Source organism: Ctenopharyngodon idella, chromosome 20 (assembly GCF_019924925.1).
Source record: "Ctenopharyngodon idella isolate HZGC_01 chromosome 20, HZGC01, whole genome shotgun sequence".
NCBI lineage: Eukaryota > Metazoa > Chordata > Actinopteri > Cypriniformes > Xenocyprididae > Ctenopharyngodon > Ctenopharyngodon idella.
The window spans coordinates 32,879,600-32,904,989 of NC_067239.1; the positions used below are offsets into that span (position 1 = coordinate 32,879,600).

General features: G+C 40.5%; 2 protein-coding genes across 8 annotated transcripts in view; both read right to left on the minus strand.

The window, feature by feature from the left end:
- plcb4 (phospholipase C, beta 4) overlaps positions 1–19,734 on the minus strand; it is a 43,489-nt gene extending 23,755 nt beyond the window's left edge. For 3 of the 7 annotated variants that reach the window (XM_051874231.1, XM_051874227.1, XM_051874233.1), the window contains exons 1-7: positions 19,341–19,734; positions 16,299–16,343; positions 12,758–12,817; positions 4,974–5,071; positions 2,313–2,393; positions 1,849–1,908; positions 158–301 (exon numbers count right to left, since the gene is read on the minus strand). In XM_051874231.1, the coding sequence (XP_051730191.1) occupies positions 158–301; positions 1,849–1,908; positions 2,313–2,393; positions 4,974–5,057 (369 nt within the window). In that variant the 5' untranslated portion in view covers positions 5,058–5,071; positions 12,758–12,817; positions 16,299–16,343; positions 19,341–19,734. Of the gene's footprint in view, positions 1–157; positions 302–1,848; positions 1,909–2,312; positions 2,394–4,973; positions 5,072–12,757; positions 12,818–16,298; positions 16,344–17,141; positions 17,382–19,100; positions 19,282–19,340 lie in introns of those variants that run through there. The other 4 variants (XM_051874230.1, XM_051874232.1, XM_051874228.1 and 1 more) reach the window with 4 other exon arrangements.
- A 1,207-nt stretch (positions 19,735–20,941) lies between these two features.
- Positions 20,942–25,390, minus strand: part of LOC127501913 (1-phosphatidylinositol 4,5-bisphosphate phosphodiesterase beta-1) — a 68,777-nt gene continuing 64,328 nt past the window's right edge. The window contains exon 33 of the mRNA XM_051874225.1: positions 20,942–23,747. Within this exon, the coding sequence (XP_051730185.1) occupies positions 23,553–23,747 (195 nt within the window). The 3' untranslated portion in view covers positions 20,942–23,552. The remainder of the gene's footprint in view (positions 23,748–25,390) is intronic.

The window sequence follows — 25,390 nt, forward strand, 5'->3', positions numbered from 1 at the left end:
GACACTGATAATATATGGGAAACTCCAGAGGTTTGATCCGTCACAGGAACAGGCACACACGTTCAGTGCAGGGATCGGGACAGAAGCGTGATTCTGCAGCCGTCTGACACGTGTGCTGCATTGACCAGGTCACACGTGTTGCCGTGGTAACAGTTACCTTGGCGGTGTCCGTGTTGTCGGTCACCATGTACATGAAGCTGAGGTTGACCAGGTCAGGACCGCTGCACACGCAGATGATGCGACCGTCCAGATCCGCCTCGCTCTTCCCGGCGGCTTCCAGACACGCAAGGATCTTTGAGTCCTTCAGAACGGAACAAAAACACGGACAAACATCAACTCAACACGTTCAGCATCGAGTCTCGAACTCACAAGAACATTCTAACCAACATCAACACGAGCAGCTTCTGGATTTAGATGAAACTGTTTACGGCATCAACAGGTCAAAACTACTGAATCCCAAAGAGACGTCACATTCCCAGACCTCACGTTTGTGTCGGATTCATTTAATGATGTTAATTTCATGAGCTCACAATGAACAATTCAATCCTGATCAGAATGAGATTCAAAGAGTGATTCATTTCAACAAAGAGAGATTGAGCTGCAAAAACTGCTGGATGAAACAAGAGCCGGATTTTGTGAAGGTTAGGGAACATGATCACAGTAAACGTGTCTATTAACATGAAAGTGGACACACACACACACACACACACACACACACACACACACACACACACACACACACACATCACACACATCACACACACACATCACACGCGCAGGTAAACGGTCCATAAAGTCACTTCCTGCTGTGACTGTACCAGACAAACACTACAGACGGGTGCGGCTGCACAGCGACACACACCAGTCAATATTTGACACACACAGAATATGATATATAATCTCTGACTGTCAATAATACTTGAGAGCAGATGTAAAGCAAACACAGTAACAGAGTCTCGCTGAACATCCAAAGAACATCAGCGCTAATAAAAATATGTTTCCAGCGTTCTCTGAACACTCAAACGCCCAGTTTTTTAAATGTTAAAAACGTTTTTTCTTGGTTATGTAAACGTTAAGGGAACATTCCATTGTATAATTCTGCAAACGTTATGGGAACGTTACTTTTGAACGTTCTCTGAACGTTCTGAAACAAGTACAAACATTTAAAAAACGTTAAACAAACTAGAATATTTCTGGGTAAAAAAAAAAAACACTCCATGAATGATGTATAAATAATGTTATTGTTCCAACATTTTGAGAACATTAAAGAACTGTTCATAACTTTTTTGAGTCAGTTACATAAAAATGTAGATTGACCTAATTTGATACCAAAAATAAGACTGACCGGCCCTCGACTAACTGCTAGTGGGTCGTACTTGATCTAAAGACACTGACTTAACATACTGGGTGTGTTTATGCAACTGGCCCCAGATAACTCTGAACAAACATTCTGTTAATGTTTCAGCAGTAAACTTTGAGAGAACCTTGAGCGAATGTTAGCTAAAGTTCTGAGAGCGTTTCCTGTTAACTCTGTCAGATCATGTGACGCGTGAAGTGATGTGTCTGATGGACAGATCATCTACTGCAGCTGAAGACGCAGTCGAGTGTGTTCGGCTCTCAGTCACGTCTCACTGTCACAAGCCATGCCAGCGAACAGGGAATGTTCTCACAACGTTCTCTCAAAGTTATGAACAAACGTTCTTCCAGGAACGGTAACAGAACGTTAGTTCAAAGTTATCTGGTCTTTAATAACGTTCTCAAAATGTTAGCAAAAAGCAGCGAATCATGATGATCGACTCAGGTGTTTGGACGATTCACTTCAACGGAACAGGAATCAGACGTCTTTACCTTCGGCACGACTCCAGGACGGATGCTGTTGATCAGAGAACATTCCAGCAGCTGACCTTCCTGCAGGAGACACAACCACTGCGGTCACGTCACACGCACGAGCGCTCACGGTCACAGATTTAATGAACGATGCTGTTTTAATTACTCTACAACAGTGCTTGATCTAGTGTGAATATGAATAATAATAATACACATCTCATCACGACAAAATTCTGCTGGCAGAAATAGTTTAAACTGAAAGTCAGTGATTGACCATATGAACATCATCAATCATGTCATCAGATGAAATCAAATGCACAAGTTAATAAGTTTATAATGAGTTTCACATGAATATAATTTAAGCTCTCAAACACATGATCTCATGAGAGTCTGAACAGAAACATAATGAAGATCCGAGGATTTAATAACTCTGGTGTGTGTGATTTGTGTTTGCAGCAGTTGCATTAATAAACACATAATCGCACCTTTCCGTCACTTTTCCATGTGAGGAAGAAGCCAAACTCGTCGACTTTGAAATGGCAGCTGGGCTCGAAGACGAAGGGATCCTGAAAAACACAGCAGATGATGAGCGTTATTCTGGAACGACAAACACACGTCATTAAACACGTGACAGCCGTGTGTGTGACTGAATGAATGACAGGGTGATGTGATGCGACTAGTGCAGCAGTTTAGAGAGTAACTGCACGCTAATCTTTTTTGCTGTTTGCTGACCTCTTGCTTTCAGTCTGCTGCCGCTGGCTAACCCTTACGACAGTAACTAACCCGCCAGAATACAACCTCTCCATCGCCAAGACTCCCACCAGGCCTCCTCATGGCCACACAGAAAAATCTGTAATATCCTGTGACATTTCCATGAAGGGATGGGGGCTCGTGTGACCGTAGGCGGTCAGGAGTTGGAGCCCTTAACAGTATGCACTGGGATAAGGATGTGCGCTGGCATCTGTACTTTTTAACCTACTATGTCACAAAGCTTCTGCGTGATGAGCAGTAATGGGATCACTGGTGACTTCAGGTTGGACGTAAACCTCTTTAATATTCGAAGGTTCATGTGGGTCCTTGATCTGACGGCTGCGAGCTCGTGACGTACTAGACCCCAGAAGTCAAGTCATCTTCATTTATAAAGCGCTTTTAACAATACAGACTGTTTCAAAGCAGCTCCACAGTGATAACAGGAAAATTAATGGACAGAGATTATTTTGGCTCGACAGCAGCTCTAGGATAAAGTTATTATGGAGCTAAAGTACATTTTTGATTGAATCACTTCCGTTGTAAAAAATCGTTAATTATTAACTTAGGGGCCGCTTAAATGACACCTTTTTAACTGAAAACAGAAGACTTTTCATGTGTTCTTGCCGTTCATTTACGTGTTTAGTCTATAGGTTTGTGTGTTTGAATGTGTACGTGTGCAGATGCTTAGTCTTTTTTACAAAGTGACATTGCCAAATTCTGGTCCCAAAATACAGAGAAATGTTTTATTTATACATAGGGAAAGGAAAGGAAAGGAGGCCTTCAAAAAGAAGAAGACTATCCTTGCTGCTGCTGTGAAGACCTCTATCAGATTGAGCTTGTCAGTTAATAACACCAAAACTGAAGAGATAGGCCAACGGAGGCTCAACCTCTGTTCTTACCATAGAACAACAACCACTTACAATAGTACAATCCTTTAAGTATCTAGGCAGCACTGTATCAGAGGACTGCAATCTCGATTAATAATAATAATAAAAAAAAAAAAATCGGATAAAGCAAGCCTCTGCAGCCTTTGGCAAACGTAAGTTCTTTCAAAATAAGCACTAATTGCTTACTAATTGCTGTCTGTATCACCACTCGTCTTTACAGCTGTGAATCCTGGGTCATGTACAGCCAACACCTGAGGCTGCTGGAGCGTCTTCATATAAGGCGAGTCTTGAGGATCACATGCATACCACGTTCTGAAGTGCTCGCTAGGACAAACTGCAAGAGCATGGAGGCAACGGTCACTGAACATCAACTACGCTGGTTTGGGCATGTTATTAGGCTACCTCAAGATCGTCTGCCACGACAAATCCTCTATGGTCAGCTCCATCAGGGCCGTTCTGCAGGGGGTCAGAAAAGCGGTACAAAGACCAACTAAAAACTTCACTAAGAAAGTGTCAAATTAAGCCCTCATGCCTGGAAGAATTAGCAGCAAACCGCACCATCTGGAAGCAGCTCTGCCACACAGGAATAGTGCAGCTGGAATCCGAGAGAAATACAAGGAAACGACAAAAAAGACTATGGAGACATACAACCATGCCTGCCCCTACAAACTCAGACTTCGCATGCCCAACATGTGATCAAATTTATGGATCAAGGATTGGACTCTACACTGTCATCATCATATACGATGGACTACCAAAGAAGAAGAAGTGTGTGTGTGTGTGTGTGTGTGTGTGTGTAGATTCATTCCAAACGTCCTCTCTGAGTTTGGCAGTAAAAATCTCAAAGTCCAAATAAAAGCGTCCCGATGCGAGCACACACCCGCGGGCTCGGCTAATGAGTTCACTGTCAACAGCCTTCAGCTGAACACACGAGCCAAGATGGCCGCCGGCAGCACAGTTTCGCCGTCTGCTGCTCTGTAGGATCTGGCTGAACTGTAACTGCTCTCCATGAGACTTCCTTCTTATTTACACACTAGTTCCTGTGCGATACATCTGCCGCATTAATCAAGACGCCCGCGTCCTGCAGGGCCTTTCAATTAACCAGAGCACGCGATGTTCTTCATCGTCCCGCAAAGATGATTTTACTGCGACTGAACACATTTGACACCTGCATCAGGTGATGTTTACCTGCGATGATTTGCCTGTGAATGACGGACGGACTGTTAATTAACACTTCAGTCAATCTGACCTCGTCTTTACAGCAGTAAACAGTACAAATAGCGAAGATACTAACTTAACTAATTATGAGTGAAATCACAAACAGACAGTCAATAAATCTGATCCTAGAAACCACATGAAAGCGGCCTGTGTTACCCAGAATCCCTCTGATGAGCATCTGTGGATGTTTATGTCCTGAACATCATTTCAGCTGATCTAAGAGCTTGATTGAGATACACAGGAAATGCAGAAACAGGAAGTGTGTGTGTGCGACAAGATCAGGGCGTTTACCTCATCAAATCGGTCAAACGAGGCTCCTTCCTGCAGGAATTCAGGAACGCGTTTCTGCCAGTTGAACTCGTATGATTTGGTCATGACTGCTCACAGACCTGAAACACACATGATGGGAAATAAACCACATTAACATCCAGAAAACACTCTTACACCACAGTCACTGGATTGTAATACGACTTCACAGATATTCAGACGTTTCAGTTCTTGTGTTTTTGGTGCATCTGTAAAGAATAAAGAATAAATTCATTAATTCTTTTGTGAATGAACACACTAAAAGACGCATAATAATCCATGATATTATTGATCTGACTGAACTGACTGAACTTGATCTGAACTGATCTGAATAATGACTCTGTAGAGCTGCTTTACTGCAGAATCTGAATTTGTCTAAAATCTGATGAAGTTTTCAGCATTGATTCTGTTATTTTCCTGATGCTTCACTTGAAGTCGTGAAGCATTTCAACCATCAGCCTAAACATGAACATGTGATGCTAAAATGAATCCACAGCAGGGCTCTAAACTGACAGAATGAAATCTTTGTGTTTTATACGTGCCGTCAGGTCATGTGAATATTCATGTCCACGGTCATTTGTTGAACACACTAAAACAGATTCAACATGCTGACGGCAAGATTTCCCAAACAGGAAAGTGTCTCGCTGCGTCCGCTGGGAAACACGCCGGACACGGAGCGTTATAAATAAACCGCTGATATCCCACTGAGCCGATAAATATTCAAGAGCACATTAATATTCAGGAGATGTGCTGCATATTCAAGCACATCCAACAGAAGGAGTTACGGCTCCGCCGCGTTCACATCGGAAAATTCACAGATTTACTGCTGTCCCTAGCGAACAGGGAACGTTGTGTCAACGTTCTCTCAAAGTTATGAACAAACGTTCTTCCAGTAACGTTAACTGAATGTTCGTTCACAGTTATCAGGTCTTTAATAATGTTCTCATAACGTTAGCACAAAAACATTATTTATACATCGTTCATGGAACATTTTTTTCATAAACATTTTTGTTGATATATTTTTAAATGTTTGTACTTGTTTCAGAACGTTCAGAGAACATTCAAAAGTAACGTTCCCATAATGTTTGCAGAATGATAAGATGGAATGTTCCCTTAACGTTCACATAACCAAGAAAAAACGCTTTTGAAACATTTCTAAAAAATGGGTGTTTTGAACATTTAGAAATAACCGTCTTATAATTTAATGGGAACATTAGCAAAACGTTCTTAGGACATATTTTTGTCAAGTCAAGTCAAGCTTTATTTCTACAGCGCTTTATGCAGTACAGATTGTTTCAAAACAGCTTCACAGTAATAAACAGGAAATATGATGCAAACTTCATCAGATATGAGATGAATTGAGATTCTGCTGTAAAGCAGCTCTACTGAAGACAATAGAGTCATTCAGTTCAGTTCAATAACTGTAAAGTTAATCAGTTATGAAATGAGTTTTGTTAGCTGTGGTTCTGAACAAACTGAACAATTTAATTCACAACTGAAACTCATTAAGATGTCACTTATGTTCTTCATGTCACACAGTTTAACATCTCATGAGTGTTAGTTATGAACACAAACTACTCTGGATGAACTTGATTCAGTCATTGATCAGCAGCTGAACACGTGAGTTAGCGGAGCTGAGATAATTATTCGTCCCTGTAAGGCTGCGCAATCCCCTGTTACCGCCCGTTTAAAACGGCAGCGAGGGCAATTACCCAGAGGCCCCTGCTTCATAAGCGCACTCAAATTAATGAGTGAGGATGCAGAGGACACACGGCTGAGAGACGCGGTTCAGACGCGACGCGCAAACCTGGACGATTCTGAACAAACATCACTGAAGACAGCTGTCAATCAAACACATCACTGAAGACAGCTGTCAATCAAACACATCACTGAAGACAGCTGTCAATCAAACACATCACTCCAACATTAAATCATATCAGTCATCAAAATACTGACAATATCATCATGAATTGATAACATTATTATCAATTAAACATTTTCCTCCAAATCCTCATTACTGTAAAAACACAACATATTCAAATAAACATCATTTGGTTACACTTTATTTTAATAGTCTACTCACTATACGTAACTTTGCAACTACATGGTAACTAACTCTCATTAGAGTATTAGTAGACCGTCTGCTTAATTTCACTTTATTTTGATGCTCCCAACAGACATTCTACTGACCATAAGTAACTTTGTACATGTCAACTTGTTCTACTAACCCGGACCTTGTACTACTAATCTAACGAGAGTTAGTTACTTAGTTACAAAGTTACTTACAGTTAGTAGAATGTCTAAAGAGGACCATCCAAATAAAGTGTAACCCATTATTATTTAATTGAGCTGAAGAAAGGTGCAACACTCACTCTTACAGAGCTCAAGCTTTATTAATTTAAAAACAGAACTGATGAAGGCCTTGGATGATCAAACGTCATGTTCTTTAATTAATAAAGTTTGAGATCTGTAAGAGTGAGTGTTGCACCTTTCTTCAGCTCAGTTGCATTTTGATTTTTTGGTTGCACCTCCTCTTTTATTGGTAGAGCACCTCTTTTTAACATTTGACCCATTATTATTTAGAAATGATTCACATGTTTCACTGCAGAGCTGCACGCGTGTTCCTGCTTCACCACATTTTATAATAAAGTAAATACTTTTTTAATGGTAAAAATGCAGAGAGTTTTCTGTGTGTTTAGTGTAGGTCAGGGTTAGGTTACAGTGTAGCTGTATGCAAAAACTACAGAATAGATTCTATGGAATCTAGATAGCTGATGAAACGAGTGTGTGTGTGTGTGTGTGTGTGTGTGTGTGTGTGTGTGTGTGTGTGTGTGTGTGTGTGTGTGTGTGAGAATGTTTGCCTCACCTGACTACTGCAAACAAACCCACCCTGGTAATGTTTGTCAGTCAAGTTAAACATTCAGACTAACACAGCAGTAACCGGTTCTCAACACACACACACACACACACACACACACACACACACACACACACACGATAACGGAACAGAAACTCGTTCATTAGTGACATTAACGACAGCAGCATCACATACAGAAGAACGCAGAACTCAAGCTGGATCTGCAGTATGATATTGATCACAGATGTACTGAAGATATGGATCAATGATGGATCGTCTGTCGTTCATCATCAGCCTCTCAGATGATCTTAAACCGAAAGTTCATGAAAAACATCATTCTGTCATTTACTCTCATTCAAACCTGTTTGACTTTCTTTATTATGCAAAAGATATTTTGAAGAATGTTGGGAAACAAACATCATCAGTTTTACAGTCTCATTTACTGTAGAGATTCATTTCATCTCTGTTGTTTATTGTCTGTTGATTGTTTTTGGTTTTTGTTCATTAATGTTGTTCCTGTACGGCACTTTTGGCCAACTCTCTGTTGTTTTAAACTGTCACTGACGTTGTCAGTTCCTAAATCTACCATCAACTACTTCTGCTTTCAAATATGTCCTCATGTTACCCATCATGCTCTGCTGTAACGAGTATCTCTAAGAGCAGCTGTAGAGACTCAGACGAACGCACTGATGAGACTCACACCGTCAGACGCTCAGTTATTAATAAAGGATTTCTGACGGAGGAAGGATTTTCCTTTTACAGACAAACAACATGGAAAACCGACGTCTGGAAAAACATCCATCTGCTTCCATCTTATCAGTGACTGACACAGATACACAAAATTTACTCGAATCACCAAAACGTATGATCAGCTGATGCTGATCGATGAAGCTTCTGATATTAAAGTGCCCCTATTATGCTTTTCCGGATATTCCCTTTCATGTAGTGTGTAATAAAGCTGTTTGTGAATGTAAAAGATCTGTAAAGTTTCAAAGTGTGTGAAAAATAAAGATATTGCGTCCCAAAAGAAAGAATCAATTCTGAACTGAAACGAGTCGTCAGTAATTCAGTCTCACTTCCTGCTAAACCTGCATAGGTTTGTAACTAATTTGCATAATGCCCACCTCTGGTCTTCATTGGCTGAACAGCGTCTCTTTGCCCCGCCCTCAATCACTGTAGTTGTATCGGAGACTGGAAGAGTTTGGTTCGTGTTGTTCATGTCGAGAAGACGCTGTTTTCTGCTGCCAAAGCAAATCCACTTTGATGAGATTGATACGGTAAAACTGACGCCATCGTTACTGTTCGTATCACTGTGAATCAAGCGCTGAGATTCAGATATGATAATGAGCGTTTGGTTTCTGACCAATCAGAGCAGAGCAGCTTTCAGAGAGGCGGGGTTTAGAGAGACCGAATCCTTGATCGAAGCGTTTCAGACACTGAGAGAAAAGAGCTGATGCTGCAGTGGATATTATGAGAACATTTGTGTTTTTTGACCTTGGATGAATGTGAACCTGTTGTAGGAGACTTTAAAATAGCATAATAGGGCCACTTAAAAAATCAGTTTAATTATGACATTGACCAGTTTACATCATCTTCACACAGACGAGAGGATTGTGTGCAGAATCACAGGATGGACGCGGATCACCAGGTTCTGCCACGGCACATTTGACCAAACATGGTCAAGCTCACAGACACACAGAGAGAGAGAGACACAGAGAGACAGAGAGAGAGAGAGAGAGAGAGACAGAAAGGCCGTTCCTCCAGCAGTTGCCCAAACCGCACCAACAGCCCAGATAATCAGACGTGTGGAAGATGAACGAGACGCATCAGGCCGCGGCCGCTAATAATAGCATCTACGGGCCGCTGCAGGTCCGGCTGCTGTTTCCGGCCTGGGAACGAGCCGCGCGGGAGGGAGACGCTCCATAATTCCCTGCTATTATCTCTGACCAAATATGTACCTAACAGGAACGGCAAAGTACAGATTCTGTCCTCTAAAGCCCAGCAGATAAGGCAAGAGAGCAGAAAGAAGGAATATTTTCCAGAGCCACAGAAATAGAACACTGCCTTTTACAGAAAGACAGAGGATCATGGGTAAATAACTGCCAGAGGAGCTGCACTGATATGGCACAATGAATATCTGGAAAGATGATATAAGAGCGTTTAATGGAGGACGCGGTCAAGGTCACTTCAGGTCAACATGTAAAGCTCTTCATTGACCGTCTTTCTTCTGAATGGCCAGTGAAACCTTCAAACAGCACATACAGATGTTGCTCGCGGTGACACACGCATGTCTCCATGGTAACGCTATTCCCGGGATCACCAGCCCTTAATAGGCCGCGTTCGGCCCGATGACTTACTGCACGTGTGTATTTATAGAGCGCGATTCACTGGAGGCTCCGTCTTCCCAGAAGAGCATCTCAATCAAAACAAAGCCAATCCCCAAAGAGCAGCGATTAACCTTCATTTGGACTCGCGGGTAAACAGCAGCGCTGCGACCGGTGCCGTTACCCATAAAACCCTGCACTCGCACACACACATCCAGCTGACAGGGAACGTTGGGTCAAAGTTATGAACAAACGCTAATAGAACGTTCATTTAAAGTTATCTGGTCTTTAATAATGTTCTCAAAGCATTGCCACAAAAATTATTATTTATACATCATTCATGGAGCGTTTTTACCTGGAACGTTTTAATTGGACGTTTTTGAAATGTTTCTACTTGATTCACAACGTTCAAAAGTAACATTCCCATAATGTTTCCTCAATGTTCACATAACCAAGAAAAAACACTTTAAAAACATTTAAAGTGCACCTATAACGCCCTTTTCACAAGATGTAATATAAGTCTCTGGTGTCTCCAGAATGTGTCTGTGAAGTTTCAGCTCAAAATACCCCACAGATCATTTATTATAGCTTGTCAAATTTGCCCCTATTTGGGTGTGAACAAAAACACGCCGTTTTTGTGTGTCCCTTTAAATGCAAATGAGCTGCTGCTCCCGCCCCCTTTCCAGAAGAGGGTGGAGCTTTAACGGCTCGTGCTTCGGTCGCTCAACAACAACAAAGCTGGAGAATCTCACGCAGCCAAAATGAGGATTGTCAGTAACGGTGTTCAGCCTTACATTGTTCAAACCGGAGTCGACACTGATGGAGAGACTCAGGAAGAAGTTACAACTTTTAGACGTTTCTGAATGGTTAGTGGATAAATTTATGTAGTTGCTGTGGAGTTGATTCAACTCATCCACTAGCATGTGCCGTCATGTTAATCTTTTGTGCAAAACCCGTATGGACGCCCACTATACATAGTGTACCTGTTTGCCAAACAGAGTCATACACACCAGTCTAACGTTTATGATTGCTATCAAATGCTGTGAATGGTCTAATATTTTTTCCAAAATATCTCTTGATAAGAAATGCTTCTTTTTTTTAGCAATCGATCTTGCCAGGGTCAACTTCAGGCTATCCAAGCTAACAAGCCTCTAAATAGTGTTCAGTGCTCGTCTGTGCAGACAACCACAGAACTTCTGTCATGGCGTTAGAACTGGTACACCGTTTTCACGAAAATAAAATGGCGGTGCTGTGGGTTTAAATGTGCAGATTAAGAGGTGGTAATATTATAATAAGATCCTCTTCCTACGTCACAAGAGGAGTGAAATCTGAGCAGCTCGTTTTTTCACATGCTTGCAGAGAAAGGGTTGACAAAACAAAGTTACTGGGTTGTCCTTTTCACATTTTTTGGGTTGGTAGATGCACCGGGGACCTGATTATAACACTTAAACATGGAAAAAGTCAGATTTTCATGTCTTTATCTTCATGTTTTGAACATTCAGAGAACATTTAGAAATAAGGTTTTCATAACTTAATGGGAACGTTAGCAGAACGTTATTAGAACATATTTGTGTTAGCTGGATACAGACACAGACCTCCTGTGTTTGACTGACTGAATACTGAACACGGACAAAAAACAACATGAGACACTGTCACATGACCTCATTACATCACATGACTGGACCCTTTTCACATTTCTGGGGTTCTCAGACACGGAAGTCGTCATAAACTTCTATAGCGGTGAACAGACACGACGGCAAATATATGTTTTGTATTCCCATTTGCTCAAAAAAAAAAAAAGAAGATATCCATGATAGAGTTTCTGTGACTTTCCAAAAGAGGGAAAAATATAGAGAGACTGATTATGTTGGTCAGAGAAGAGAAAGATGTCAAATTTGCTGTCACTCCCTCAGCCGCTGTATTAGAAACACCCTCACAGCTGCTGGATTCGCTTTTTGTAATTTACGCATCATTTTTAATACAATTTTGTTAAAAAAAAAACATTTTATTGATCACACAATGTGTCGAGGAGGAGAATCACTTCTGGTTCACTGATCACACTGGAAATGGAAGATCAAGTCAAGCGCACTGCATTGTGGGATACAGTGTTAAACTCTATGGATACTGTGAGGAGTTTCAAACTATATACTGTAGCAACTCGCATGTGACACAGACGTCCCCTACATAGTGAGCACTCGATTAATGCACACCATCACCATCATCAAATGTATTCATTCACATTTATTTAAAATTTTAAATTAAAAAGATAGATTCTCACATTCTGTCATCATTTACTCTCCTTCATGTCACTCAAACCTGTATGAGTTTCTTCTGTGCAACACAATAGAGGATATTTAGAGAAATGCCTGTGCTTTTTTTGTCACGTAATGAAAGTCATTGGTCTCTGGTGTTGTTTGATGCCCAACAATCTTCACAACATCATCTTTTGTGGTTCTGCCGTCTGATTGGCTGTTTATCAACACTAGTGATCTTGACAGAAGACAGACACAGCGCTAATAAAGCACTCCTGCCGTAGATCAGACGCTGCTCATTACAGTCAGGCTTAATTCAGTTTAACTCAGTCTTACCAGGCCGAGGCTGAAGGCGAAGAGCAGGAAAACTGATCGGCTGAGGACAGCGCTCACTTTCTGGAAAACAGGAAGACACACAGAGACAGTATGTGAAACATCTGTAACTATGGAGACCTGCGGTCACATGACCAAACACCAATAATCTCATGTCTGATTCAGAGTTCAGGAATAAAGAAGGTTATTCTGCATTTTAAATGAGCATGACTTTGTGTAAATGATCAAAAATAATTCGATAAATGAGGGAGATCAATCAGACGGTTCCATGAACTAACGTGACATACTGCAACAGGAGCATTTATTACAACTAAACAACATCTCATTAACATATGACCCGCCCACACCTACATACAGAGCCAATCATAACAGAGCTCATTTACATAAAACAGTCGAAATAATGGCAAACTCTTAATATAAAAGGTCTCCTGTAATGTACGACAGGCTTTACAGTAAATGTTCTGAAGCAGAAGCCAATCTCCTCCGTATTATCAATCTGTCCGAGATTAAAATAAAGCGTTATAAAACACAAATGATCCGGTTAAATCTCCTGATAAAGCCTCTGTTCTGCTGCTTCAGTCTGGCAGATCCACGTAATGACTGACGCTTATTTTTAGACTTTAAGCGGCGTTATTTCAGGTAACATCAGACGAGGCGACAAATATTCCCTTGATTAAAGCAGTTGATAATCCCAGATCATCACCGGAAACACACAAACACCTTCAACGCCGACCGGAGGAATGAGTTTGGAATGACTGGGAAAGAGTCTTTCAGGAGCATGGATGCGCTTCCAGAAGATTCCAGAACAATATTGATTGTGTAAATCAATGTAAATAAAGCGACGCTGAGACCTTCATCGAGCTCCTGAAGGAAGCGCAGCGTGAGCTTCAAAGCTTTGTGTCAATCACAGGTCAGGAGCTGGGAGACGCACGGCATCATGGGATACATAGTCAGCCTTCTCAATCAGGTCTGATCAGGACAACAGGGTCAATACAACTAACCAGATAACGATGGATAGCAACATTACCAGACCGATTGGTTTTAAAAGGGAGGAGAAACACTTCCTGTATCAGTGGTTGTCGAGGTCAAAGGTCATGTGTCCGGTCAAACTCTACAGTATTGTATCATGGACAGTTTGTGTGATGCCCTGATCCTCAAAAACCATCAGCTAAACTACACAAGATAACAGAATTAAAACATTAAGCACAAGACAGAGGTTTGTGTGATGGTTTATACAGTCACAAAAAGAAACAGATATTATATTATTAAGATATTATAAATCCTGATTTTCTGTAAAGCTGCTTTGAAACAGAGTGTATTTGTGAAAGGCGTAAATCCTGAGCGTAAACACACAGACTGCTGTGTTTCTAGTAGGTGTAGTATGTGTACTATTCACTCATCTGATCTCCTGACGCGGTCATGTGACCCGCCGATACATCACATGCTAGTGAGGTAACCAGTCTTCACGGCGTCTTCACGCGTCCTCGGCTAACACAGGTAATAATAGACGCCGCAGCGCTCAGAAGTCACGTTCTGAGTTATAGCACAAAGGTCGACAGTTTAATTGGAAGTGCAAATTGCGTCCGCACGCGTGTCTCCCAGCAGTGCCGTGACTGAATGCCTTTCACAGGGGCTGCAATTAGAAGGTGCAGTAATAGTTCTCTGTTCTGCGCTATTTTTAGCCGACAGCACGTCGTCCAGGAACCCTGATGCTTCAGCTGACTGTTCTACAGAGACGCTCGCAGGAGCACGGCATGATGGGAGATCTCAGGCTGGCGGGGGGGCCGTAATCTCTGTTCACGCCACAATAATCGCTTCAGAACGCGCACCTTCATCTCCATCCAGCGCGGGTGTCATTAATGGTGAAAGTGTTGACCGTGTTCAGTGAGCACATGTGATCATACAAGATTCCATCCAATAGAGATTCATTTGGAAATATTTAATGCTAATTTTCTCAAGAAAATGTAGAACTAATGCTGTAAAGTATACAGGGAATGTAATAATACATGTTTACTGCTGCTTATACACATTAAATATTGAAGAACAGGTTGAGTAAAAATATAATGAATATGTATCTAGTGCGTGTATGTATCAGAACGCTCCTCTCTGGAGTTATTTTTCTATCTGAATATCGAGTTTACGGTCACTGAATGTCTTAAATGTGGCGTTACATGACATTATTGTTCTCCAGCTGTTTTATTGACGTCTTTCGGCGGTTGAAACTCTGATTGATGGATCACATGACACATGATTCATTTCAGTAAGTTGTTCTGAATCTTCTGATGTTCGTTCATGTTTATTTGCTGCTGTAACTAGTAGTAAAGAGGAAGAGATGATCGCTTTATGATCTGTCAGCACACATTAAAGACACAAAAACACATTTGTTGACTGAATTTACTGATGAAACTGACAGAATTTGAAAACTGAGACTTTGTTTCATATCAAAGATTATTGTGATTATTGGATGGCAGGAGCTACAAATAATGTTCAGTGAAGTTTTGTTCACACATCGACTGAAAACAGCATCTAAAAGATCAATCTTGGGATTTAAGAATCAATATCAGTTTATCAAAAATCAACATTTTCAGCCCAGCCCTAATACGTGAACCCAGATGCTTCTAGCTAAAAATAGAAATTATATACTTTTTAACCACAAATGCTCGTCTTGCACTGCTCTGTGATGCTCCACACATTACGTAATCATGTTGGAAAGGTCATTAGTTCAACAGGGCTGGGTGGTATGACAATATATTTTATATATATATATATATATATATAAAATGTCTATTGTTGGAGATTTTGCTATATTGTGTATATCGCGGTATGTAAATATATAGCACTATTGACACTTCAGAGTGAAGTGGGTAAGTGTTATTAAGCACAATAAGCAGTGAGAAAGAACTGACTGACACAGCGTAAGAGCGCACAGGAAGCTGCGTCTGTCAGCATGTGATCGCAATCACGTCAAAATGCCCATCGTGTGGAGTATTCATGTAAACACAGCCGGTTCTGTCTCCAGTGAAAGTAAACAGTTGGGTGTAAACCGGATGTGTGTCAGTATACTGGATCCGTGTGTTTGCTCTTAAAGTGACAGCAGCCTCATAAACCTGCTGCTCTGTGTCATTAATGTGAATCAAACAAGAGAAAATAAATGACTTTTTTTAGCTTTAATATGAATACATTTATATTTAATTCATACAGTGAAGACTATGCAATATTTTATTTTTACATTTAATTATTCAATTTCTGTACTAATTCTAACTACGTTAAAAAAAACTGTTGTACCTAAAAAACTAAATTTTTGTTATATTGCATTTATCTTATTGTTTGTAATTTGCTTCTTTTTTCTTATTTTTAATAACAGAAATGATATAAAATAACACAAAATAACTATATTGTGACATAAAATAAGCTTTTGGTCATATCCACCCTTACTTCAACCACAACACTACCGGCTAACCCAACATACTACAACAAAACTGTTTTAATAGAAACTCAAAGTTAATAAACCACATGAAGATGAAAGAATGGAGCACAAACTCACCAGCTGTGTGGAAAGTGATTTAAGGTGCGAGTAACATCTCGGTTCCTGTGAAAACAAACAGAGAGACGAATGAAACCAAAATAAAAGCACCTGAATGTGTGACTGGAGATGAGCGACGGCAGAGACGAACCAAAGAAAACACGCGACTGACAGCCAGTGAACGCGGCGCTTTAACAACAACAGCCAGAAGCCTGTGACTCATTGTGTTTGCATCTGCCTAATTAAAAAATAATAGTGCATCTTTCCTACAGCACACACACGAGAACAACAACAACACAACACAGGGCTTTTCACAGGGAAAGATGGGAAAAAAAATCTTTTTTTGAAAATAATTTTCACACGTCTGTTCAAATGACAAAACAGGAGCATCTGCCACTGACTGCAGTTTATGACAATAAAATCCTACGTTGATATCGGTTCATCAAAATGACCATTGATTTAAAAACGCAGCCCTGATCAAACTCTCCAGGAGCGACTCGAGTTCGATCACGGGCAGATACGGATATCTGTGGATGATGATTATTTTCACTGATAACAGACATGAGGAATATTCTAGTAAACGGTTTAGTGCTTTTAAAAAGCTGCTGTAGAAAACGACTGGAAAGAACCTCGATCTGCTCAGTCAAACCCTGCGCTGACAGAGACGAACACGAACACATGCGTTTATTTCAGGACATACATCACACTTTAAAAAAAGAAGAAAGAGTGACTCAATGAACCATCAGTGACTCAAATCACACAATAACAACAACAAAACATGATCCTGCGACATAAACAGAGTTCAGACCGCATCAGAAGACTGTCTGAATAACCCTAACCCCGTCTGAATGAGACCGTACTAACCTGAGCCCGAATCAGGAGCGTCCCGAACACCTCGGACACATCCACAGCAGAAACTCACCAGCCAGAGATCTGACCATCTAACTGTTCCCTGCCTTCAACCACCTCCAGAAACACGCAGCGTCCCACAGAAGAACACGGCTCTGCAGACACACAATCCTGCTGATGACTGAATAAACATGTGTTCACGTGAACAGGTGGCACAGAGAGCAGGTGTGACGTGTTCACGTGTCAGAACAGATGCTCCGATCAACCGTGATAAAACACACGGGCTCTGGATCTCAATCTGACAGCTTTACATGCTACAAAACACCCTTGATCAGGAGCCAGTTCACAAACACAGTCTTCAGATCCGCCCTGACCCACAGCAGTCAGTCTTCACGATCACATTAGGCCAATCTACGTTTTTATGTAACGGATTTAAAAAAAGTTCTGAACAGTCTTAAAGAAAAACAAACTGATGTCTAACTTGAAAAACTAGTCTTAGCGCTTTCTTCAACCGACACCAGAAACTAGTTTGTTTTCTAGTAAAAGTCACTTCAAACACGGAGAGCAAAACTTCACAGATCTTCAGTTTGGATCTGGATTTCACTGCTTTTGCACTTAACATTATTGGTGATATTTATATATTTAGGAAAAGATTTAAATTTAGGACACAGCAAGGCTGTAAACATACACATCAAATTGTGACTGTAAATCTCAAAAAGGCACAAAAAGATATTGGAAGCTTATTTTCAGGTTTTGCATCTTGAATATGGGTCAAAGACGAAAAAGGGTTTTCAAGCATCAAATCAATAAGTGTAATACAGCTTTGAATTGTTGTTGTTGTTTTTCAGTCATCAGAACGGCTCCTGATTAATTTGTTTGTTTTTTTCGGAGAAAAATTAAATATCATACATTTTACCATAATTTACAGAAGACACCCACTAAAATATCATTCAGTGTAACAATCTTGTCAAGGATCTTTACAACAAAAATCTATTTATGCCAAGACTAATTACTTTTACCCCAAATGCTAATTACTTGTAATTTTACATTTTTAAACTTTGCCACTATCCTAGGTTTTGCCCATTCATCAGCAAGAATTTTGTACTCATTTAAAATGCAATAAAATTGAGTATGCTCACTAATTCTTTTATATATTTTAATACGTACAGGTCAGAATAAGTGTTACATAAATATAAGTGTTACACTGAATGACAATGGAACATTATTTCACCCACATTGTGACATTTTATTCTCATAAAACTCATTTGAAACCTTAAAAGTAGACGTTTTACTTGCATTTAATGTGCTTTCTATGTATAAAATCACTTTTGTACATTTCTATTGATCTAAATGTCTTTGACCCATATACATGTATACTGAAAACTCAACACATACTCAAAAACAAAATTACACTGATATCAAATTAATCTTGTTTTAAGGAGCAAACATGATGAACCGTAAAGACACAACCACAAAAAATATACATGTTCACTGAATATATAGAGGATCAGACATTAATCAGGGATCAAAATTTCCCAGATATTACAATGTTTCTGAATATCTGCTGTGTTATGAAATCTTGTGCATTATTACAGACACACTTTGTCCTTTTTTTATAGTTAGGAGAAAAACCTGGGAGAAAAATAATGCTTCATATCAGAAGTGAATTTCTGACACTGGCTCAGTTCATACGAGATCTTATTACATACACACACACACACACACACACTATTGGCTGCATACAGATATAATGCACGGATGCTCTATCGTTCTGCAGTAAATGCACACGCACGCACACACACACACACACACACACACAGGCCCTGCACGCATAAGATCCCATAGATTTCATTCAGTATGCATTACGTAATTCTCAGTATTAGTTGTGAGCTGGTCTGAAGATAAACATTTGCTAACACGCATTTACAGTCACATGTCAACAAGCAACTTAGTTGTGAACACACGCGTCCTTACCGTTCACACAGCGCACACATGACGGAGGATGTTTGAGAAACGCGCACAGCTGCATTCACAGACGCTGTCGCGAGCCGATCTCGTGCAGCAGCGTTAGCCAGCTAGCCTGAGAGCTAACAGCAGTTCACTTTGATTCTCCTCACACATTAACACACGAAAACACACGCGCGCGCCCTGCCCTACAGCTCAATAGCACGCGCACGAGCCGCTTGTGACGCGCGCGACGCGCTCATCTCTTACCGTCATCACACATCAGCAAACGCCCGCACCATTCCCGGGAAAAGACCGAATTCCCTCCGCTGGCGAACGGGCGGATGATGGTGGATCTGCAGGAAACCCTCAGTGCAGCCGGACATGCATCTGAGCATCAGAGCTGCGGTCAGACTCACATCATCACTGCATCATCAGTGTCCGCGAGGAGATCCTGCAGGAGGACGAGATGAAGATGAAGAAGAAGAAGAAGATGTGTCTCACCCTCCTGATTCCCTCCCTCTCTCTCTCTCTCTCTCTCTTACAGTCTTACTCACTCACTCTCCCTCCAACAGTGTCTATCTATCTATCTGTCTGTTTTCCATCTTTCTGAATCTCTGGAGGTTGTTTGTTTGTTTTGCTGCAGATGTAATTAATAAATTGTGGGTGTTTGAGTGTCAGTGTTTAATTAATGCATCAGAAGAAACTCTTTTCTGCATGAATCAGTCTGATAATTCAGTCACTTTGAATTCGAGCTGCCAGTTTTATTGATATCATTTACTTCTCATATAGATAAACTGTACAGTACATTTATTATTTACATAACTCCTCCCACTGACCTGTCAGCGTCCAATGAGCATCAGCGCCATTATCTGACAGATGGAATCATCAGTGCTGTTTGCATTAAACTTCCATCCACAGCAGGTCATTACATCACTTCCTGTTTGCTGGACCTTTATGACCACAGACCTGCAGCTCATTTACATGTTTTCATAAAATCATCATCATCATCATGATGATAAAAACACACACACACACACACACACACACACTTCAGTACTTGAATGACACAAAGGGTTTAGGAGCTTTACATCAGATAATTCTCCATCATCTGCAGCTGTGTGTGTGTGTGTGTGTGTGTGTGTGTGTGTGTGTGTGTGTGTGTGTGTGTGTGTGTGTGTGTGTGAGAGTGTGTGTGCGCGCTTCTTAAGAAACATCTGAAAAACTCCAAGATGATCGACAGTGGCAGACTCCATGAGATCTCCTGAACTATGAAAGAGCAACATCTGATCTATTTCTGAATGCTGTGTGATTATTTTTGTTGGTTACATTTCCAGCTGAATTCCTGCGTTGGTTCACATGTGCTTTAGTGACCGCTGGGCACTGGACATAAAACATGCTGTGGAAACTGTTGTTACGGGGATGATGGGGAAACTGGCCACAGCGGACACACACACACACACACACAGTCTGAGTGTTTCTGTCAGTCTCTCTGGTGTTTCTCGATCGGCTCGTTCAGGATCCAGACTCTCTTCAGTCATGGATCGGTCAGTTCGGATCATCAGTTCTCTGGACTCTCTCTCTGTTTCTCCTCATGGACATAAAAACGGTCTGAAGAGGCGATGATATCTGTTCATGACACACTGAAATACGGCTCCATTATTTACTGGTAATGAGACTCTTTCCCAGCATCCTCAGCACATTAAACCACAGCAGATTTATACACCATTAAACGATCAGAACAGAACGTGCAGCAGAACTCCCAAGATCCTTTGCAGAACTCTTCAGGGATGAAACTGACCTTCAAAAACTAAAGTTACTAGACAACAAAATTCATCGACACATGGGAAAGTACGACACACAGCCGCACGTTCAGACAGAAGCTGCGTTTATTTCATCCACAGGCATTTGTGAAGGAGCTTCACGTACAGAAACTTCAACACGGAGAAACATTTCTATGCATGTAACATTTCTCTGAAATACTGCTAGTCACAAGCTTTACTCAGTAGTGCACTGGACACCGACAGACAAAAGAGAAGCTCATTGTTATATTAAAATGACAAATTTACACTCTGCATTAGAGAAGGTGATGTGTTGGAAGGCACAGGACTCTCACATCACGGCAAACATCTCTCTGAGACGCGGTCAGTACAGTTTGTGGCACTGGTGTTGTTTTGACAAGTTCTGGATAATATCAGACATGTCAAGGAGCTTCGTAAATATTGATAAAAGAACCAGTTCAGCACAAATGTTCACTTCTTCCACTGGTAAACATTCACATCAAGTTCTTCTTCGTTTGAAACAGCTTTGGTCCAGGCGTGACTCGGTCAGACAGAAGGGTCATAAACAGTATGTTTGTGGTCAGATATTTCTCTATGTTGCACATAAGAATCTTTATTAAACATCTTAAATGACTCTATGAATCTTCATATTAAACAGCATTCCTGTGACTCAAGCAGTAGATCATGGTGCTCGCAACGCCAGGGTCACGGGTTCGATTCCCAGGGAATGCGTAAACTTGCAGAATGTAGAACTTGAACGCAGTCACTTTGGATAAAAGTGTCTGCCAAATGCATACATGTAAATAAATGTTGTAAATGAATGTTTTCCCTCCACATCACATTTTTGTACAATAACATGCAAATGAATCACTTGATGCCTTTGTTTTAATGTCCATGTGTTGTTGTGTATGAATATGGATCATTCTACAGAACTGGCTTAAAGTCAGAGTTGGAAACGTCTTGAACAAAAAGTGTCTTTTTCCACAAATGTTGTATGTATGCAAATTGTATAATATCCAAGCTACACATTTCTAGTAATTGTGCAGTTAATTCTCATATTGTATTTTTAGAAAGTTCTGGAATATTTTTCCTCTCCCAAATTTGCCACTACCGAAACACAATAATAAATAATTTAATAAGAAGGGTCACATTGACCTATTAAGATTTTGTTTACATCTACCTTAGAAATATCTATTTTTTTAATTTTTTTTAAACTTTTCAGAGGTAAATCAATAACAATTACAATTTTAACAATATTTCAAGTGTAATTTATGAGATTTGTTGTATTTTGAATCCAATCTTTCTTTGTAAAAGTCAAAGTTTATCAAACTGATTTCAAAGTGAAGATTTCATTAGTTTGAATAAACATTGAACCAAACACTATAATAACATCTTAGTTGATCATTCAATATACTTTATTTTTGATAAAACATCCCATGTTTCGGTCGTGACTGCACATATCCGGTAGTGACAGTAATGTGTTGGTAGTGACCAGATCACATGACACAATTTAACTCACATATTAAAACACTAATGATTTGCATAACTGTACTACAATTGTGTTTATTTCCCCCAAATAAATGATAATGTTTCCCTTTTTTCACTACCAAAACAATGATGACATGTTTTGGTCATGACTGTTTCGGTAGTGACAATTTTAGACTCTTTTGAGCCGCTCAAAGATGCTAATCAGCACATGGTTAGCTAGCACACTTCTGAACAGTTGTACACACAGAAAAACTACATTTTATGGAATAACACTCAGAAAAGTTTGCTTAATTGCAGAAAAAGGTGTTTGTTAGTGACATTCCTTAAAGTTCCACACAGATTCTCAGACTTCTGAACACATTTAACTCAGAATGATGGAGCTATCTACTGTGAAAGAGAGGCGATGAGAGGGAGGAACAGGAATATTTCCTGATCAGAAATGTAGAAGTGTGTTAAAATCAGTCTCAGACAATGACTCAAACACAGTTTCGGTAGTGACATGAACATGAGGGACACATTTTTACATAGTTTACAAGTTTCATGATTTAAAAAATAAAATCTAAAATAGATATTTTTTAACTTCACTTTTAAAAAAATCTAAAATATAATTTTAAAATGGAAAAAATTGCAAAAATTATTTCAATATCATTTTCACAAGTTGAAATTTAGGGGTTAGGGTTCGGGACAGACACCTCCCAATTGAAAGTACCAATAAATGATGATTTTATATATATTAAGCTCACTGATACTTTAAATATTATTGTGGGATTCAGTAGATAATAGAAGGATCTTAGTAAACATCTAAAATTTGAATAATTAAATGCTTTTTAAATGTGTTTTTTGGTTGTGGGACAGCAGTTTGCACCAGTTCTGTGGAATGGCCCATATATGTGTGTGTATATATATATATATATATATATAGCAGCCACGTCTGGGATGAACATATGTGACCTAAGTAGTCTACATTTCATATTAAATGACTGCTCAAAAGTCATTAAGACTCATCTAAACATACATGAGAGTCCGTCTAAACATATATACGCATATTTAAATCCACATAAGCAGCAAGTTCTTGTGAAAACTAAGTTTTAAAAGTAAGAAAAAAAAGGAAAATTGTTTTTAACATTGTTCAAGTAAGTCATCCAGTCGTCATACTAAAAGGTGCACATTAAATCAGGGAAAACTCAACAGCGTACGAAGTACAAACACAAACTCAGAGAGTCGCGTTGAACACTTTCTCTGAAGATACCAACTCCACGTTCGCTTCCTTCGCGGTGGAAACAGGAAGACAGTCACTGCTGTTGCTTAGCTTGCCTTTACAAGCAGCAGAATCCTGCACGAATTCTTGGATTTCCACCGGGAGCCTCCGAAACTTGTCCTGATACTCCTGGTCCAGCTCGCTCTGAAGCTGCAAAACAGAAAAAACACATGAGGAACTCGTACGAAGCAGAACCCTCTAGATCAGAGCCTCTCAACCGGTTCACTGCAGTGTTTCATATTTTCTTTGGTATTTTGTGGTTTAGTTGATGGTTTTTGAGGATCAGGGCGTCTCAACCCGTCCATGTTTCATCTGTCTTTGACCTCAACAACCACATTGCCTGTCCTGATGGGTCATGCAAAGCAGGGGAAACATGTTTGGGTCACGATCCACCAGTTGAGAACCTCTGATCTAGAACGTTATCATGAAGCAGATGATGTCATGTGAGAGAATAACATGAATAAGCATGGATTAAACACCAAACTAAAGCTCGACCATGTTAAAATGAGTCACGCAAACCGCAGGAGAGTAAAACCACAGCCTGAGGTTAAAGGTTCAGGAAGATCAGAGACGATCTCAGAAGATCCACAAGCTTCACTTTAGTATTAAAAAGCCAATGCAACATGATTTCATCTCACTCAGCTTCTGCGTCCTCAGAGAGAGTCGAATATCCTGTTTTTCTCCAGGCACAGACTCCCCAAGTGATTAAAGATGTCAGAATTGTATTCATTCTGACCCAATAATTGCTTTACTGCTTATTTGACTGGTTAACTACCCCGCTCGATCTCCAGGGAGCAGTGTAATTAAAGAAAGCACCAAAGATGAATTGTGTCAAACACTATGATTTCGAAACATTCGAGCTTGCGTGTGATCTGAGAGCATCTCTCGCGCTGGTTATCCCTCAGTCCAGGTTTAGTACTTTCATGCACTGGTTTCAGGTGGATAAGACAAGCAGAATTCTTTACCAACACAGAAAACAAAAGCAAACATCAGTTCCTCAAACCAGTTTAGCATCTTCACCACAGGGCCGTCATCTCAAAGGTCACCTTCTAGAAAATCATATTTTCAAGCGGCTGACATAGACATGACACGGCCAGATGGTTCAGGCCGCCCCGCACAAAGCCCGACCTACTTAGAGGAAGGACATCTGCTGTCCCCCTGCTGGCCGAGACACAAAGGCCTGGATTAAAACGCATCTCAGATCCTTTGGCACAGCGGCCGGGGCGAGGCGAGACTCTTCGCCAAGACGCCCGACTGTGTTTGACGCTAAGCTGCGTTCCCACCTCAGATGATATGCCACGTCTTTATCACCTGGGCTCGTGTGCAAACAGAGGGCATTAAAAGTTGAGATGATATTTGGCGTGTCTTCGGTATCTCGTCTTTCTATTCTGTCTTAACCTAATGAAGCATATCAGTTAGAATAGTCCATTAAAAGATGAATGTATCGATACCAAACAGCGAGAAATAACAGTCAGAACTCTGGATCCGTTTACCTGTGAGCCATTCGATTCACTCGTGTATGTGAGCGAGATATATGTGACAGCGCAGTTTCTTCCAAACTAACAGAAGGTTACATTCCCACCAGCCGTCAGTGGAGCTGGATCCGCTTCACACATTTACTTTAAGAGTCGCAGTCAAGAAAGAAGAGAGATTGGGGCTACTTTGAGCACTCAAATGATCGTCACTCATAAACACTGAGCAATCAAACCTTTCGCACACAGAACCAACATCTCTTCAAGCACAAGAGCTGAGAAACACCTCAAACTCGAGCTGAAGCCCTGAAGTCAGCAGTT